Genomic DNA, 19,845 nt, shown 5'->3' on the forward strand with positions numbered 1-19,845 from the left:
TTTTCTGCTTCGAGTGGAGCAGTATAAAAGTGACTCTCCGTGTTTATTATTGAAGGCAAAGGTCACGAAATGAAACGAAATGTCACCAAAGATATGCAAGTGGCGAGCCGAGGTACAAAAAAAGTCATCTCACAAAATGGCCGGCGCGGAAATATATGTAAATAAAAACGCAGGGATAATTACGGCAGGGTATGGGTTCTCAATGGTGGGCATTTTCTTCAGTTATATGGTGGAGGGGGTGGGGAGGGCGGCAAGGGGTGGGTTGTCACATAAGCCAGCCACTCTTGTGATTGCCCAAGTATTTAGAAGGCGTGATGATTATTGAGGAGATGCTTCTGACAGGCATACTTATCGCGCCGAAATAAGTCGCATTGGACTGCTTGGAGGGAGGGGGGTAGGGGGGTGCGAAAAAGGAGGAGTGGAGAGAAGAAAGAGGGGAGGGAGATGGCATCATTGAGAGAGAGAGGGAGAAAAGAGCTGCAAGGAAGAGGGGGGGCACTTTGAGCCTAGTGTTTGACTCGAGCGGCGGTGGTCGCGGTGACGCGCGCCTAACATGCAGCGGAGAGCGTCGTCCGTGGGCATCACCTGCGCGCCTCGGAGAAGCGCGCCCGCGCGTCAAACGCTCAGCGACGCCGACGAAGGCAGACGGCGAGGGGGCTGCGTCGCGGAGGGAGAGCCAGAGGCGGCTAAGAAACGCCAAACGATGGGCATCCAGACCGTTTTTGGAGTCGCCGCGACGCACTGAATGTTTTGCTTTTTACTTCGCTTGGACTAACGCTTTGGATTGCTTTTGTTTTTAATGCTGCATCGCAAGACGGTGTGATTTTTGTGAGTTTCAACCTCCCCCCACCCAACCCCGCCACTTCGCCTACACCTCCCCCGTCCTCCCCCAGTCAGGATGCAGCTGCTCCGAGTTGCGTGGGCACTAACCGGAGCGGCGATCTGCTGCTTCCTCATCCTCCTCATCCACTCTCGTCTGCTCGCCGAAGGTAAACACCATCAAGCCACTCAAAAGTATCCCGCCAGCGTCGGGACGGCCGAGCGAAATTTGCATCATGATGACGCTCGCGAGCCGCATTCGGGTTGACTTGAGTTCCAACGGGGGAATCAAAAGACGTGACAGAACGGCTGTGTGCAGATTTATTTATTTATTTATTTATTTTTATTTTGTATTTATTTTTGTGTTGTTTATATTTATGTATATTTATTTATACATGAATCTATTTATTTATCTGAATATATTTATGTTGTATTTATTTGTATTTGTATTTTTATTTATATTTAATTATTTTTATTTATTTGTGTATATTTGTTATTTATTTTTATTTTTTATTCATATTTATTTATATTTTTGTATTACTTTGTATTTTGTATTTATATTTATATTTATTTATTTGTGTATATTTATTTTATATTTTTCTTTTATTTAGATGTATTTATTTTTATTGATTTGCATCTATTTATTTATTATTTGTTATTATTTTTATGTATGTCCATTTATTTATTTATTTATTTATTTATTTATTTATTATTATGTATTTTTATGTGTTTATTTATTTTAATTATTAATTTTTTAAAGCCTTCTCAATAGATGGCACTAGAGACTAGCTTTAGGTAAATACGGAGGTCAAGTCACGTTACCCTTCTGTTTTCCACTCTCATGAACCCCCCCCCCCCCACCCAACAAGGTTGAATTGCAATTAAGATCACCGCCGTTATCACTTCCATCCCCTACACCCCAATATCCCCCGCCCGGCCGTTTTGAAAAGCCGTCACATCGCCACCGCCGGCGCGTCCACGCCGCGCGAGTGGGCACAGCCCACAGATGCGCCACAGCAGGTTTGTGGCTGGGCTGAGAATGGATTAACGGGATTCGATTGATTAGGTTCTTTTTTTGTGTGTCGCGGGATGAAAGGCCGATCAAAGTCAAACGTTTGCTGCACTTGGTGAACCTGGCGGCCAATACAAAGCAGTTAATACTCTCAATGGTGGAGCTCAGGGCAAACTGAGGTGTTTTTTGATTTATTTTGCTGCTTTTCAAGCGTGCTAATCGGTACCGGTAAGCAAATATTCAGATCAGACACTCTCCCGTCCACGACTACGAAGGGCTTGGAGACCAGCCAGCATCACCCAAAGAGCCAAAATGGAAGACAAAATAGAGTTGAGGATTTTTTTTTGTGCTGGCACGCTTCCCCCAAAGCGTCTTAACATGTTGTGACACGCTAGGGGTCAAAAGAGCATCGCGCGGCCACTTCGGAGTTGTACAAAACCCGTCGCCCGGGGCCAGCGTAATGTGAGGAAGCGTCCCAAGACTCATTGGCGACGTCAGCTTGGTATTTGTGACCTTCGACGTAGTCACGATGTGCCAGATAGTCATCTTTGTTTGTAAAGTTGACGCCAGCTAGCTTGAAGCGTGACGGATGATACAATGAGCAAGGTCAAAAACGTCAAAGCAAATTCAAAGTGAGGGTATTCAGACCCGATGTCACACATTGGCTCATCGGAATATTTGCCGACACGCATTTTTAAACGTACAACCCTGCTAGCCTACATCTGGAACTAGCACTACGATATCATTGACTCGACTACCCCTTGTGTACCTACGGCGACTTCCAGTGGCCAAAATGACGCAAAGCCTTTGACACTGCTTGACCCAAATGTGCCCGAGGCTCTGAACAAAACCACCACACGACACCTAACCAACTCCACTTCGCTCCGTATGTGCAAAATCAAAACCGAGACGGGTTGCTCGGTGTATGAATACAAATCTCTCTCTCGCTTTTGGACCTTTACACCTCAACCTTGTGGTTTTTAGGATCAATAACCGAGGGTGTCTGGCAAGTAGGACGCTTTGACAATTGAAGGAGAAATGATATGCGGCTGAACGCGCAGTCAACTTCTCATTGGAGCAGATGCCATTTTTAAAAAAATGGGGGGAGGTGGGGGTGTATAACTGAAGTGCGGAGCTGCTTTGGGGCTTGACGAAAACGGAGATGAGAAAGTAGTCTGGCGCAGTTTTGCTGGGGATTGTCTTTGTTAAACCCAACGAGTAAAAAGGGACGCTTATTTTGACATTACTCGAAATCTTTTAACTCATTCGCTGCCAGACAATGTGCAAAAATGTGTGCGTTCCAGTGCCAGGGTTTTTGTCATTGTCACTCCAATTCCAAGACCCATAGAATATTCATTTTTTAGGGCGATATAAACATTCAACGCAGTCCAAGAAACCTTACACTCTCTTCTTTCAACAGAAAAGAGAGAGTTAATTCCTCACTTATATGGGTATGGAGTTATCTGAGCTTGAAATGGGGGCGGATGTACAAAATACAATACATGTTGATTAATATAGCGCTTTAAAAACAGCTGAAGCTGGAACAAAGCGCTAGCATGGAAAAAAGGCAAATGCCGCCCCCTCGTGGAAGGGAAAAACATTGCCAGAGGTCTGCCCAGCGCTTTATCGGCAACTCCCGCAAGAAAAAGGGCAGAGAGTAGCGGCGGTGTTTTCAAAGTACCGTATTTTCTGGAATATAAGACGCACCTTCAACTAATGACATTTAAAAAAAACAACCTTTTCCATACATAAGGTGCACCGCATTATAAGGGGAGCCTTCAACGAATGACATATTTTAAAATGTTTTCCATACATAAGGCGCATGGTAATATTTTGAAAAAAAATATTTTCTTTTAATATACGGTAATCAAACTTTCAAATGACCTCCACGCGTCGGGTGACCAACATTTGGATGGACTTTTGGGTCTAAACTCAGGGGATCTCAGGTATTTCACTCGCTGCATTGATTACAGGACAGTATACACAAAGAAGTGTGTACAATTGCACCCTGTTTTCCTAAAGTCCTATTGATTAGGTTTTGGCAGCTCGGTGGGACAATAAAAGACAACCAGGACGGACGTTTGCCGCTAATGAAAAGCTACTAGCCCTCCCAGTTCGGACCCGTACGGGTCGCAATATTGAGAAATAGACGTCGACCTATCTCGCTAGCTACCTATTAGCTATCTAGCTAGTTATCTATTAGCCATCGATTAGCTAGCTAGCTAGCTTTCTATCTATTTGAGTTACTTCCGGGTTGGGTGAACGCTGGCGCGTGTGGCTGCCGCTGCTCACCCAAAGAAAAACTTATTATGTGACTGTAAAGCGACCCTGAGAGTTTTGAAAGGCGCTTATAAACGAAATGTATTAATATTATACTTCGAAGGACAAATTGCCGATTGAAGAGCATCAAAATGGACCCTGTATGGGTTTTATTCATGCGCAAAAGCCTCCAGACTATCGATTCCACGCTAGCGGAGTGCGTTCCGTCCACGCCTCAACGGAGGAAATGGCGGGTGAGAAGTGTGCTTAGCCCCCCGCTTACTTTCAATTTGGCACTTTCCCGCCGTGCCAAAAGGTTATGACGAGGTCCCCCCGCCCCCGCCTTGACGGTCGATCAATCGCCGCATCTCTGTTCATCTCGCTAATCGATAGCTAGTTAAGGGGGGTTTGAGTACGCAGTCATTTGAATGGATTTAGAAACATTTTTTTGGGGGGGCCGTTGCAAAGACTCGTTCCCCCCCCCCCCCCGAGGACCCTCCTCCGTGCCGTAAATGTGGCGTCGGCGATAACAAGTTCGGTCACGCTTTATGGATCGAACGCGTGGGAATTTTTTTTTCTGCGACAGAAATCCAGGATTCATATGTGACGTGAGTTTGGCGATGGCCCACTAGCTAACCTTGGAATAAAAATATTAGAGTGAAATGGCATGTTTCTTCTTTGGCAAAACTAGTGGAAGCTTTATCGATTCCAACAAGCACGGCCACTTGCTTTGTCTCGCCCGTCAGATCGTGTCGAAAGCAATTTCATAAAGATCATTATTTTCTTTCTGGGGCTTACCTCGCTGCTAAAAAAAACATCTCCCTAACCTCCACCTGGCTGACTTTTGTCGCCCACTTATTTAGCTCTGACAGAAAACGAATGGAAAGCAAACTGCAATTAACGGCAATTATATCATGAAAACTCACAAATGTATGCTAGCCGCATTGCTAACAACAGCTAGTGCCTCTCAGAGTTTTCTCAACATCTGCCAAAATTATTTGAATTTAATAAATATATATATTCAGCAAAGGGAATATGCTGGCATGGCATATTTGCTGGACAAGAAATTATAGCTCGCGCGGCGCTACCTAAACTAGGCGTTAATATCACATGCAATGAGTTGAAGGGAAGTCAGAATAACGGGATTAAATAATAATAATCCATTTCAGTTCTAAGCGCCAATCAGAACTCTCAAGGTCACTTTACAGTCACAAGATGATGTTTTTCTGTGGGTGAGCAGCGGCAGCCACACGCGCCAACCCAGAAGTCAATAGACAGAAAGCTAGCTAGCCAGCTAGTAGATAGCGAATAGATAGCCAACAACCCGGAATAACTGAAATAGAGAGAAAAGCTAGCTAGCTAGCTAATAGCCAGTTAATAGATAGCTAGATAGATAACAGGTTAGCAAGCCACCTAGATAGCTATATAGCTAATAGAGAGCTAGCTATATAGCCAGTTAGCGAATACACTGAATGTCACTAATTAAAAGCTGTGGCATTGACTGGACACTTCAATCATACAAACGCACACACAAACACCGCAAGACCAAACGCAACGCGAAATAAACAACCATGTCAACAACAACCGAGGCTTATGGATTGTCCACGAGCTAAATGCTAAATGCCCAACCACCAAGCCAATCGTTCACGTATGCTTTCAACAAACACACGCATGTGATATTTATAATAATAATACATATCATTTATAAGCGCCTTTCAAAACTCTCAAGGTCACTTCACATATATTCTTTATCCTCTGTGAAAAACAAACAGGAATTGCGATCAAAATGTCAGATTGTCACGACACAGTGTGGATGCAACGAAATGAAGACATTGGCGGCCATTTAAGTGATGTTCAAATGTCATCGGGCCGCCAATAACTGTCAACTCCTCGTCAGCCGCCCCATGCGAGAGCATACAAACAACCGGGGCCGTGGCACTTTGCCGTTATTTCAGCGTCGATGTGCCGATATCGCCTGTGGAGAACCAACTGCGCCTGATGGCTAACGGAGTAGAACCCCGCCCCACTTGCTTTTTGGCCTAGGTAGAAGCCATCTTTTTTGCGCAAATTGCCTCCCTAATTGATGGACTTTGACTGATTGCAGAGCTAGCATCTTGTGTGCATTTGAGTATGCCTGCTTGCGTGTGTGTGTGTATACACGCGTGTGGTGGAGCATGGGCAGAGGAAGGAGGAGAAATCCGTCAGCGGCTAATGAAATAATTGGCACTGAGCACCACACTGAAACACACACACACACACACACATATTCCTGTTTCAATGTTTTTGTGAGGTCTGGGTAACTCCAGATAACTAGTGAGGACGAACCATTCTGAGAAGTTTAGAGAAGAACTAGTGTTACATTTGAGCACTAGATGTCCCCCTAACTGCATTTCCCACTTCAACTTCTATAAAAAATAAAGCAATAAAAAGTGGACTTGATACAGAAATAACAGCAGGAGTGAGGTCTCTGAATGGGTACATTCAACGTCCTCACTCTTGTGGTGAATTTGGTGGAAATATTTTTTTTTTTTTTGCAAAGACGTGCAACACGCACGGATGCTCGCGAAGTACAAATGGCGGCGAGTAGAGGAACTTGGCCGACGACGGCAGAAAACGAAGGAACCAAGGCGGCAGAGTGCGGGCAGGCGGTGGCGGCAAATGAGGCAGAAGAGGAACAGAGGGGTAAAAATGTCAAACCAGAAGAAGACAAGGCGCGGTAACGCGGGAGGCGCTCTCTCTCTTTCTCGCTCGCTCGGGAGCATCTTGGCCTTGGCCCCTAATCAAGTGGCCATGTGAGCCTTTAAAAAAATGCATTCAATAAAGCGACGGACGACGGAAGAGAGGTCAAGGGGAGTCGTAGGGTGCCGCAAATGGTTTCCGCCCTGTTGGAAATTAAGATTTGTTGTGGGGGAGGGTCGCCGTGGCAACATCGATAAGCACCTGGGAGGAATGAGGGGGGTTGCGTCTGTTATTTCCATCATAAACACCAAACGACTGAGTCATGAGAGGTCACCAGGTGGGCCAATTTCAATGAAATGGTCCGGAAACTATTTACTTACGACAAACCATCTGCTCATTTAGCTCATCTGCGCTAGTGACATGCGAAAATATGACATCGCAATCAAAACGGCTCTGATAGGACGATTCTAAAATACATTTTGAGAAACATTGTATGACGCGAATTGGCTACCATGTTGCTACTTGAGGAATGAACTACTGCCGCCATAAAGTTTGCGAATCGCTAATTTCGAACAAAATGAGTCATGCATTACCTTCCCCTTTACTGCTTAATATGTCATGCTACAAGCGTCGCACAAAAAAAAAAACGTTCCAACAAGGTGAAAGGTGAATTCCTAATGACACGTCGCACCCGCTGCCTGTGCGCATTTTAATCACTCCCCTCGTTAATGCGGAAAGCCTAATTGCACTGGAGTCACCAAAGAAAATGTAAAAAAAAATAAAGAAAAGGGGCCGGGTTACGTAACATTTGGCTGGATTCACACAAATTAGCATTGATTCCAATGAAAATAACATAGGCTAGCGTACCGCACACCCCGCGCTAGCCGGCGGTGCGCTTTAAAGATGATACAGTGACTCCCCGCCTTGATTATCTCCCCCCCTAGCGCAACGAATAGATCCCCTGGACGATGCCACGCAAGTAACGTTGGATTGAGAGACAAGGAAGCGCTAATAAGAGCGACGACAACGCCTACGCGCTAGCTATGGTGGATTTCCAGATAGGGAAGAATGTGAAGGACCGGCGGCCAAGCTCCACGTTTAATTGCGACGGCTAAAGCAAAGCGAAAGGGAAAAGACAGCAGCGAGATGTCTTTGGATGAGTAAGAAGCAATCGATAGGTCGCTAGCCTTCTTTGGGCGTTGCGCTCCATCGACTCATTTCAACGTATCGGAAAGCGCAAAGAAGAGAACATCCCCACCCCACCCCCCACCCACCCCCGAGGTGCGTTTTCTAGCGAGCAGAAGAGTTTGATTTAAGGTCTGTTGTAAAAAGCGCGTAAAATTCGGCTGTCCTCGGGGTGCCTGCTGGCTACCGTAGCGCGGGATAGTAGATCACAAGGTCGCGATCGATCGGGAGGAAGAGAGAACAAAACGAAAGGTTGATGAAATGTGGTGGGCGATGATGAGCGCGGGGTGATGAATCGCGCATGACATTATGTCGCCATTTGATAACATTCGAAATTTAGGCAGCGCTGGTCAGACCTCTGTTCATGTTTTTTCACTTCCATGAGGAGGCAGCATTTGCGCTGTGTTACAGCTTCAGCTATTGTTAAAGCCCTACATACAGTAAATCAATACGTATGTATTTTATTGTATTTTGTATTTTATTTTGTACAGGCGCCCCCATTTCAAGCTCAGATAACACCAAACTGATATAACTTGGGAGTTTCTCATGAAAGAAGAGAGTCTAAGGTTTCTAATGCTGTATTGATTGTTTATGTAGTCCCAAAACTCAATATGGTGTGGGTCCAGGAATTCAAGTGAGAATGACAAAAACCCTGGCACGGGAGTGGACACATTTTTGCACACCGTCTGGCAGTGAATGTGTTTACATATTTACTGGTCGCTATTCTTGCGCATCCGCAGTTTCTTTTTCATAATATAATTAAATAATCAACTGACTTCATTCAAATGAGTAAATATTGTGGTTTTTTGTGATACATATTAGATTAGATCAAATTAGATGATGGCATCATGATTAATTGATTATTCAATCATGTGAATTGTCCCGTCGGCCATTTTATTTTCCTGCTCGGACACACAAACAAAATATTCACGATAAACGAACGGATGAATCCAAAGCGGCCCATCGATATTGTATTTCGCTACCTGGTTCGGGCTATGCTTCTCCTATTTGGATCCTTTGAAAGCAGCCATATTGGGCTAGCGCAATTTTCGTCTTTTTGTTTCTCATACGCCACTAAAATCGATCCGAAATGCAACCAACAAGCCCTTCGCTTCCATCATGACACTTTTTCAGGGACCAAAGCTAATTTTGGGGAGTATCAAATCAAATCGTTCGCCCCTACAAATCGGTTACAAATAAAACGTACACGCCACGCGGCACCAAACTATAGCGAACTCGCCTCGACGTGGGCTTTAGAGCGATCGACCAGTTTGTTAAAAGTCGTAGCCATTTCATTTGCATCTGTAAATGATGGCCAAGCGCCGCCTGGTAATAACAGTGGCCGCCTGATGTTGAAGCAAATGAATAATTTATGGTTTATGCCGCACCGAAGTGAGCATATCGTCTCCATTAAAGCGCACTGACTGCGTGCGTGCGTGCGACGCCTTCTAGCCCCCCGCTGGCTTTATTACTAATGCACACACACACCCTCACAAATGTAGAACTTCCTCTCCGTAGCTGACATGCAACATTTCTCACTTTCTTTTAAAAACGTTAACCTAGCGTCCTTATTTCTACCTTCTTTTGTTATGCTAAATGCTATATTGAGCGCTACTATCTCCTCTGAAGGAGCAGACGGTGTTAACAAAAGGAGCCGAGAATGCAGGATGGATTTCAATGCCGTATTCTTCCTGGCGTATTTTTAAAATGTATTTTTTTAATGTTGTGACCGCATCACCATCAGGCCCTTGTCATCCTGCTGTTTGAGCACCTTGTGTACGGTCATGTCGTTTGATTTCGCTCTCCTGGATGAAGTGTGAGTGGAATGTCTTGCTCTCATTAAAATGGTGCAGGTGTTGGGGGGGGGTTCATTGTATCAAAAAGAAGCATGTGGAACTGTGGGGAGGCGGCGGGGGCTGGGGGTGAACGCGACTTGATTTTTGTCACATTTTAATTGTCTTTGACATTTGTTGAGGGGAATGTTGACATCAGCCGCCTGCAACCAAGTTAGTCGAGTGCAAAGTATTCCAGAGTGACTCACGTGCATGACAAATGAACTTTAATTAGCCCCCCCCCTACCTCTCGCATATTTTGCTCAGAGTTCATCCGAATGCGTCACCTTCGGATTTGAAGTTAATGCAGGCGCACCGCAGAGGTAGACCCCCTGCTGTCGGATTGGTTTTGCCGTGTTAATAGCTACTTTGTGATAGATGAAATGCCATTTCAACCCCCCTTCGCATCCTAATAAAAATGGCTACTTTTAACTTCTCTAGGGCATGACTGAAAAAAACAAAAATAAAAAGACAAAGCAACAAGTAGCATTGTCGCTAATATGGCAACAAACGTGCAGCTTTTGCTATCTTAACAGCAGATTGAACGTCTAAAACGGGTGCACACGGTCAAATGTATGCACAAGCTCCGCCCCCCTCCTCGTCATCATCATCATCCCATAGCTAGGTTATCCCCTCCATCATCATTATCCGCGCACCAGCTCGTAAATCTACCGGCAGATAGCTGCGCTCCGGTGTCCTGATGCATATTCATAAACCACGCTTGGCTAAATATTCATGAAGCAACGTCTGGCCAAAGCTGCTCCCATCGTGAAATAGAAGACGCACTTTGCCTTTTTACGGCCTTGTTTTCTCTGCAACGTGGAGAGAGGCTAAGGGGTGATGTATTTGCATGTCTCAAGGAGAATTGCCGCGTACAAGTTAGCCTTAAACTCCGCGGACCACTTCACCGGGGGCTACTAGTCTCCTCCCGGGGATTTTCTACGTCCTACCCTCTCGAAATTGTACAGCAGTTTGTTACTGGTGGTGAAAAATGAGGCGAGTAACAACTTTTGAAAGGTTTATTTTACTGCGATGGTGCACATAGATCATGCTTTGGGCCAAAGATGACATATTAGCATGCAGATTAGCCTTCCTACAGAAATAAGTAAATTGAGCCCATTTTCTAAACTTAGTTTCTAATCAGTCATTCGAGCCGAACAGGATTTCCCCAATAAAGTATCACTGATGGCACCCGAAAAGCTAATTTGTAGCAGCATTAGCGTGATGCAACAGCCCCAAAAAATAAGCACTAAAAATCAAAGGGGTACGGCAACATAGCATAGCTAGCAAGATTGGATTGTAGCATAATTTTGCTAATATCTCCACCCTAGCTGTCTCCAGTCTTTGACCTCTCACAAGCAGGCATTAGTGTCTTGTACAAAGACCCGTTACTACAAAAACGGCAAAGGAATTGGTTTTGGTGGCCAAGAAGGCCATTTCTTGCATCACAATCACATTACTGAAAAATCAGAGGGATACGGCAACATAGCCTAGCTAGCAAGATTGGATCGTAGCATCACGTTGCTGATATCTCCACCCTGGCCGTCTCCAGTCTTTGACCTCCCATAAGGTATTAAGTACGACTGATGGCACCCAAAAAGCTAATTTGTAGCAGCATTAGCATGATGCAAAGCCCCCCCAATTATTTTTATTAAATATGCTTTCGACAAACACACCTGTTGGCAGAACTTAATGCATTTGCACGCATCCCGATGGAGCGCAAACCATCTGTCACATGAGGATATCAGGTTATGTAAGCCTTCAAGAAGTAAAGGTTGGGCTCATAAGACTGAGGTAACGGGACTGTAACCCAATTATACGTGCTGGGCATATCTTGCCTTTAGGGAATTCTTCTATTAATGTCCTACTTCACTACTGACACCTAATGTGCTTTGATTTTAATGTTGTTTTTGCACGTTCATATCGACTGCAGCCTTCTATAGGACATATACACCAAATTAGCCTGCTTATACACTGTGTCTTTACATTATTTTTTATACATCCAAAGACAATATGATGCTAATGATGCCTTGTAACAGCCGGTTGAGGGTCCACAGTGTTTCGTGTGGTGGTGATGACATCTTGAGGCTTAACGCCATCGTAGGAAAGCATATCACATAATTCTTTAGCCGTAGCCTATTACATACAAGAGTCTGTTCCCACAAGAAGGTAATAGGGTCTTGTACAAAGAAACGTCAACCCAATAAAAACGGCAAAGGAATGTGTTTTGGTTGGCCAAGAAGGTCGTTTCTTGCATCACGATTGCATCACTGAAAAATCGGAGGGATGCGGCAATGTAGCATAGCTAGCAAGATGGAATTGTAGCATCACATTGCTAATATCTCTGCCCAGTTTCTGACCAAATGTTCTTCAACCGCGCTGTTCATCGTTAACAAAGACAATCGTCCAATGCTAGCAGACATAATCTAACATTAGCATTGTAAACAAGCCAGCGTTAGCATCTTTTAACCTGCCACATTTCTGCGACATTTCAACACTCCACATGCACCGGAATACTTTCAAACTGGTTCTCCAGGGACAAAAAGGCTCCCCATGGTCACCGTAGCCTCAGCCCCGCTTGTTCTTTTCGTAATTAAAAAGGAGCGGCACTGTTGTGTAAGTGACAACAAATGGATCACGTTTGACAGCCTGTCACTGTGTTTTGACAGCTGCACGTCATCGCATCCTCAACTCGGCAGCAGGTGCTCGCCCCCCTTCTGCGGCTTCTTTGCGCAGCCCGTCGCTCCAAACAAACGTGCCACCTTTTGGGTAATTTTGCCTGCAGATGATCGCAAATGCATCCTGGTCCGCGTGCGGATATGCATGGATGATAATCCCGCCCTGACAATGCTTTGACACAAGATGGTGGCTAGGTGCGTCATTAGCGTGTCGACTGTCAGCGGCATTATTGATGATTCGGGAAAAAAATGGGCTTTTGTTCACGAGAGATCTAATCTGGTTGACTCGAATAGCCAAATGACAGCAAAATCTAACTTGGAATGCTGTCTTGTGCTTAAATTCTGATCGATTATCAGATTTTCAAGCCAAGCTGGTAGACCAAACTATTCTCAGTATTTTTATTATCGTATCTCTATATTATGGGTTTTGACAAATAGTGTGCGGGTCCGGAATGGATCCATGGGGAACACCATTTTCATCTAACGACAGGCAGACTTTGCAATACACCCGTTGTAGCCAAATCCCATTAGCAGAGCTGTATGTAATATTTAGCCTAGCGCTTAGTAACGATTGACTTTGGTCTCTTTTGATCCAACAGAGCGAAACATCCTAAAATTTTAACGCCTCACCAACTGCATTCGAGGTGACGCCGCAATGCCAACTGGTCCTTTACATGCCGGTAATACAACAATGACGACTTTGGCCTCGAATTGACGCTTGGCTACCAGACTGGGGGAAATGAGAATATAAAGTAAATACTCAGTTCATACACTTGTAATGTGACATAGCCATGCGTGCTAAACGAACAGATTTCCTGATTGTCGCGTAGTTTACGCTATACGCACATTTCGAAATAAGGGTCTCTTATACGACATTAACACAGCGGTTAGCTTAACCCCAACTGTTAGTGCCTAATAACGCCGCCATGTTCCGCATCGGGATCCCTTTTCCACTCGCGTCAAATTAAAGCACAAACCGCACCTCATCTCCCGAGCCACTAAAATTTTAACCTTGCTGCCAACTTTTTTTGTTTCTAATGGCACATTCTGTCCTATCTGTTGACGCCCGCCAACGCGCGCCGCTGCTGAGTCGCGCAATCTGTATTTATGGAGGTCAATCATCTAATGGACTGTTTTAAATATGTATAAAAGTGTTAAATCTGTCCACTTTAATTTACTGGGAGATGCCGAAGACCTCCCTTGCACTGTACTCATAAAGTTCCAGGAGAGGCGCTTACGAGGACTATTTTGCAAGCGAGAACCGGGGGTTGCCTCCTATATTTACCGGGGGGGCCTCGTGAATAATTAAAAAGCGGAGGACTGTCATCCTTTTTTTTTTCATGGCGCTAGGGTCACGGAACTCTGGACTATTCTTGGAAAGGAAGCAAGCTCTATAGCTCCTGGCGCAACAAGTAAACGATTCTTTATCGCCAGAGATAACGGTAACCACAACATATCACAGACCCCACTGCTGATTTTATTAAACGCCGCCGTCGTGAACGTTCCCCTTTGGCGAGTAAAATGAAAAACGAATGGCAAATTACCACCATCCCCCCCACTCGTAATGGCTCTGAGATATGGCAATTAACTACCTGCAGTGCCACAAGGTGTAGTAAATCCAGGAAGGATATGAAGTCAATGTTTGAGGACAAAAAATAGAGGAGGGGTATTCGAAATTGAACTGGAAAGAAGAAAGACGACTCAGAAGTGTGTATGTGTGTTTTTTATGTGCATCTTTATGGGCCAGCTGAGCGGCAACACAGAGGCCAAGTTAAACGAAGGGGGACGGGGGGGATTAAAGGCAGCGCCGGGTCCTGCAGCCTCTGTATTCAATCAGCACACTGGACCACACCTCAGCTTGAATGCTGATGGGACTGCAGTGAAAGGAGCCATGCACTCAGCAGCCACTCCCAGACAACAAACACCGAAGAAGCGCATCTAGCCAGTTGACTTTTTCCACGAAATCTCCGTTTGCGTCGCACGCGTGCCGTTTTGCTGAACTGTAATAATTCCATTTCATTCTTTATTCATGTAAACTGGAACCGCTCGAGGTTTAAAAATCATTCTGGTGGGCATACGACTATTTTCAAAGAAGGGAAAAGTCTGGCGCATTATTTTCAGTTCGCAAGCGCGTGGCCTTACGCCTGCTAGCAAGCGCTAAGGGAGAGCTAGCCAGTTTTAATTGCATGGAGAGCGGTGGAAGTTTCAACCTCTGGCCGCTGTACAAAAATTCGCCGGTGTGAGCGAGTCTCTGTGGTCTGATGTTTGCCAGCAAATTCGCTTCCTGCATTTTAACACGCCGACTTTTACTCAACGTTGCTACACAGGCTAACATCGATCGCTACCCCGCTAGCCCGAAAGATTCGCCATGTTTCAGACTTGAACGCAATTCCTCCAGCAGACATTTTTGAATGCAAAAACCGTGGCAGTGCGATTCGTTGTATTAGGACATATTTTCATTGATTTCTATTTTATTTTATATTTATTTTTTGGGTGAACTTGGCTTGGCGTCCCCCAGGGTTCAATGCCAAGACCCATTCAGTTCACCCACTACATACCCCCTTTTTGAATCATATTATACAGCACCGCATCTCCACTACCTGAACATACCGGTTAAAATATATGTCGACAAACTCCTCCCTTAAACTCTAAGTACTTTTGCATTATAATCAGCTCAAAGTGGCGGCTGATTACGTAGCCACGAGCAGAGTTTTGACACAGAGTTACCTGTAAAGCAACGCATCATAAAAGGAGAGAGGATAAAACAGCTGAAGGTGATCCAAATACATTTGTAGAAAGTGGGTCAGGCTACGACTGTACTGCAGTCAAATAGAATGAGCGTTCACAGATTCAGACGGGTTCGGGCTTCTGGCTAAACAAACACACACATTAAAGAAAGGGGAGAAAAAAAACGATGCTAATCACACAAGCAGGAAATGGAACAAAAACAATAACCAGCGACTAAAGTTGTCTTGTTTTTTAACGCCGAGAGGAGCGGAAACAGCTCTGTTGGTTGAAACGTAGCCTAGCATTTTATTCCCTGTGTCGTCAGGCTGAGGTCGGTGTGGCTCAACATGACCAAGTCAGCTTGTTGTCGTCACCGTGTGGTGGCCTTAAGCGGCGGCTGCATTTTATTTATTTTTTGCCTCTCAAGTCTGCGCGACTGCAGGAACATAAAACCCTTTCTTAGTTCAGGGTGACAGTGAGCGCCTTGCAGTGGTGGCCCGTTATATCCTGCAAGGCCTTCTCTGCTGCCCTAAAAATATCTGAATCACAGACTAATGTGAATTATATTTCCTCAATGAATTCTTATTAACTAATTCCAAATTGTCTTTCAGCCTCAGGGCCTGCAACACCTTCTCTGCTGGCCTAAAAAAATATCTCAATCACAGACTAATGTCAATTATATTTTGTCCATGAATTCTTATTAAATCATTCCAATTGTCTTTCAGCTTCAGGGCCTGCAAGTTCTTCTGTGCTGGCCTAAAAATATCTGAATTACAGGGTGATGTGAATAATATTTTATCCATTCATTCTTATCAAATAATTCCAAATTGTCGTTCAGATTCCTTTCATTGCTTTTCCCCTGTTCCGCCTCTTCCAGATGTGTGTTTTCGTATTTAAGAATTTAACCAATCACATTTCAGCCATCATTTGTTACCAGTTCTGCAGGCCCTGGCGCATAAAATAAGTGTAGACGAAACTGTTGCTTTAACCAATCAGAGTTCGAGTTGGCAATTATTTTTGGCTAGTCACACGACTGGCTAGTGACTAGAGAATCATAGTATTGCTAGCCGTGAGTGATAAGCGCATACTGGCCAGAGCTAGCGCACTGTATCGGTAGCAAGCTGCATAAGCAAATATATTGTTGTTTTGATTTAATAGCGGTTTTGTCAACCCACAATGGCTGAAGGAGAGGAATACATTTGGTTTGCGGATTTACTGTTAAAGCCATTTTCAAGACGGACTTTTCAAGAATAGATGGACATCATTAAGAAAGGTTGGATAGCTCAGAAGCAAGAAAAAATAGCAAATTATATTGCAATTTTGTGAGGTTATCATGAATCTACACGTTCATAAAAATTCTAACCGTCTGATTGAGTATTTCTGAAGTTTCTTCACGTCAGAAGTTATTTCCTGGCCAACAACATCCTCTAGTGGACGTGTAGTAAATTACACTATACTCACGTCTGTGGAGTGATTCAGACATAGCACTACTGAAGGCCTAGCAATGAAATCCATGGCCTGCCAATGGTGCCTTTGTGAGCTTTGTCGTTTGTTCCCCATTACCCGTGGAATAAAAAGCCAGTCAAGTAGGCCAGCGCGAAATACCGTATTTCCACAAATAGTAGCCCAACCCTATAATAGACACCTTGCCCTAATTAGCCGCTGAATGGCTCATCCGTTCAGACAATGGACCCCCCTTTTCTCCATGAGGATAGGAAAACTAATTCGCAGATTCTAACCCTTGGGTTAGTTATTTGGGGTTCTTTTGGACACAATGATATCATATTATCACAGCAAGAGACTCAGTACAAAGTGACTTCGTACTTGACAGATTGGGATGTTCCAAATCACACAAAGGTTTTTAGTTTTCCAAATCGCAGGTAGATTAAAGGGCTTTTGCCTTATCATTGCTTCCCTGGGAAGTTCCAACCCCTTGGGGGTAGGTCATAATTGCGACAATAAGGTAGCGCTCATATACACACGTAAGGTTTACAGGGGGGGTCATTTGTTTCGCCTCTTCCCTCGCCGTTTTAATAGATGATCGTGCATTGTTTTCCGCGCCGGCGTTATTCAGCAGCGTTCATAATTCTAATGCAGCGGGAATCCCACGGGAGAACGCCATTCCGCAGGTGCTTTTTTGTACACAAGGTCGCGCAACACGACAATTGAGCTTTGTTTATTCAGGGCGCAAACGGCAGATCGAATCCATACTTGACAAAAGACAGAAAAGTAATTCAAAGGTTTGTTTTGTTTTGTTTGTAACGGAGAAGATAGCATCCGTCGATAGTATCGCACGTGGTTAACAACGGCGTCCCTCGGTTGAGCCATGCGGGTCTCATTTGGGACACGCAGGGTGTTACAGATCTCAGGGCAATTGCTTACAAAATGTCGGAATTTTACTGCCGGCAGGGGATGCAGGATTCATGACCGACACCCAACCTCTGCAGCCCCTCTGGCAAGCTATTTATTGAGATTATGTGCAAATTTAAGTCATACATCATACATACATTAGTAAAACACGGTCTTCTTAATTTGAATGCCACGCCCTGGATGTCCCATGGTACAAAGCACCAACATCCATAAACCAACAGAACATAGAAATTTTAATGGATTGTCTTTCCATGAACTGATAGATTTGTAACCTGGCTAATGAGCTCTTCCTATGAAGGAGTTTGCCAAGTCGTAAATTAGCCCAATATCAGATCTCCTACATGAAGATGACAGTTTAACAGGCTGTGTCTGTCCACCTCAGATTGACCTCGGATTTTCTGCGCTTCCACTGTGGGCCTTGTGTTTGGCCAACAAAGCATACAACAGCATAAAACGTTTAAATATGTTTTGTTTTATTCCAGCTATTCTCTATTATTGTACAAAAAGTGCTTCAATACCTGCTAAAATGTACAGGAAGTTGTGGTCGCATGGCAACAATGGCTTAGTTGTGAAAATGCGGATGAGTCAGAAGAGGAGAGAGAGAGAGCGCAAAGTCTATCATGTGTCCGTGTTTGACATTTATGCCTTGCTTATTTTGTCAGCACATGTGCTGATGTTGTAAGCGCACCGGCAGCACCCCCCCCCCACCCTTGCACATCTTCTGGACGGAAGTGAAGAAGAAGAGAAAAAAAATCAAATCATTTTGCAAGAGTGTCTCCACAAAGTGCTCAGACAAGCTTTGCTCACTGAAAATAGATGGACCCTTCGCCGCATCACCCCACTACCACCACCACCACCCTCTATCGCCGGTGAGGATTGTCTACGGAATTTTCTCTGACTCATGGCAGCGGAGGCGGCGGGGTATTAATAATATCAAGGCCGGGCTTTATGATGGCTTTTCAGTCAATCGATCAGTGTCAGAGGAGGATAATGAATGTATGTTCTAAGTCGAAGGCGCTTTGAGATGAGCTTACTTTCTTTCCGTTAGCGAGATCGAAGCCGTCAGACAAGATGGCGTGACATTCTCGCCAACCTTTTGATTTCATTCCGCCGCCACGCGTTCATTGAAGCGACCCGCGTCAGCGCAACAGGCGAGTTCAAGGTAGCCGATGGAAGTGACGGACAATCGGTACGATAATCTGTAGTATGCGTTAAATGGGAAGAACGTAGGCAAGATGGCGGCGAGCCGAGGTGACAGATGAGGCCGAGGAAAGTGCCAAAGGGGGCTAAATGTTTGTTACGCTTTAAGACAAAACATCAGGTTGTCTCTTCACCTTTGATTCACCGCAGAGTAATTTGCCGGTAAAATAACTGGATTTTTGATAGCTTTGGAAGACTCATTCACTGCCATTCCCGAATTTGTTCGTGTTTAGTTTTTTTCTTATTTGGGTACAGATAAAGCACTGGCCACGGCCTCTGGTAATGTTTTTTTTCCTTTCCACAAGGGCGGAACATGTACCTTTTTTCCATGTTAGCGCTTTGTTCCAGCTTCTGCTGTTATTAAAACGCTATATAAACGTCTCGTTATATCGATGGTACTGCTTATTACGATACAATTTCTATGAACGCAAGGAGAAAATTTACATGCCGCAGGATCGGATATATCGATAGTCCGGTTATATCGATATTTTTTCCGACTCCCGAGAATACCGATATCACATTGTATTTTGGAAAGCTGCCCTAATATCAAGCTCATATAACTCCAGACCCATATAATTTAGGAATTAACTAGTTTTTCATGATGAAACAAGAGAGTCTAAGTTTTCTAACGCTGTATTAAATGTTTACGTAGTCTTAAAACTCAATATTCGGTGGGTCCTGGAATTCAACTGACAATGACAAAAACCCTAGCACTGGTGTGGACACATTTTTGCACGTCTGGCAGTGAATGAGTTAAATATGAAATAAGACCACGAGGCGAAACATGGTAAGATTCACATCCAAATGAACAGCTACAGGATAAACGGTAAACAAAGTAAAGTATCCAGCTATTGCCTGCCTATGTGACGGCCATCTTGTTCGGGGCAGCGTTCCCATTAAAGGCAATGCACGGGCATTGAAACTAAGTGTTTTAGGCTCCATAAAAAAATTAATTACAGTAATTAATTAAAAAGTGGATTGAGAGCATCGAAGCCACAGACTCCTCGCCGATTTTTGAGCAGCTGCAGCATGCGCAGGAGCGATGTAGCATCTTGGCGCGGGCTCGTGCTTCACGTTTCCTCGC

At 44.5% G+C, this 19,845-nt stretch overlaps 1 protein-coding gene across 2 annotated transcripts in view; it reads left to right on the top strand.

Moving 5' to 3' along the window:
* tafa5a (TAFA chemokine like family member 5a) overlaps window positions 1–19,845 on the top strand; it is a 73,700-nt gene that overhangs the window by 21,164 nt on the left and 32,691 nt on the right. The window contains exon 1 of one of the 2 annotated variants that reach the window (XM_088989251.1): window positions 529–989. The exons of the other annotated variant lie outside the window; for it this stretch is intronic. Within the exon in view, the coding sequence (XP_088845377.1) occupies window positions 899–989 (91 nt within the window). The 5' untranslated portion in view covers window positions 529–898. Of the gene's footprint in view, window positions 1–528; window positions 990–19,845 lie in introns of those variants that run through there. 2 annotated transcript variants of the gene reach the window in all.

This window comes from Hippocampus bargibanti, linkage group LG22 (assembly GCF_051943395.1).
Source record: "Hippocampus bargibanti isolate YZ-2025 linkage group LG22, ASM5194339v1, whole genome shotgun sequence".
In the NCBI taxonomy this organism is placed as follows: domain Eukaryota; kingdom Metazoa; phylum Chordata; class Actinopteri; order Syngnathiformes; family Syngnathidae; genus Hippocampus; species Hippocampus bargibanti.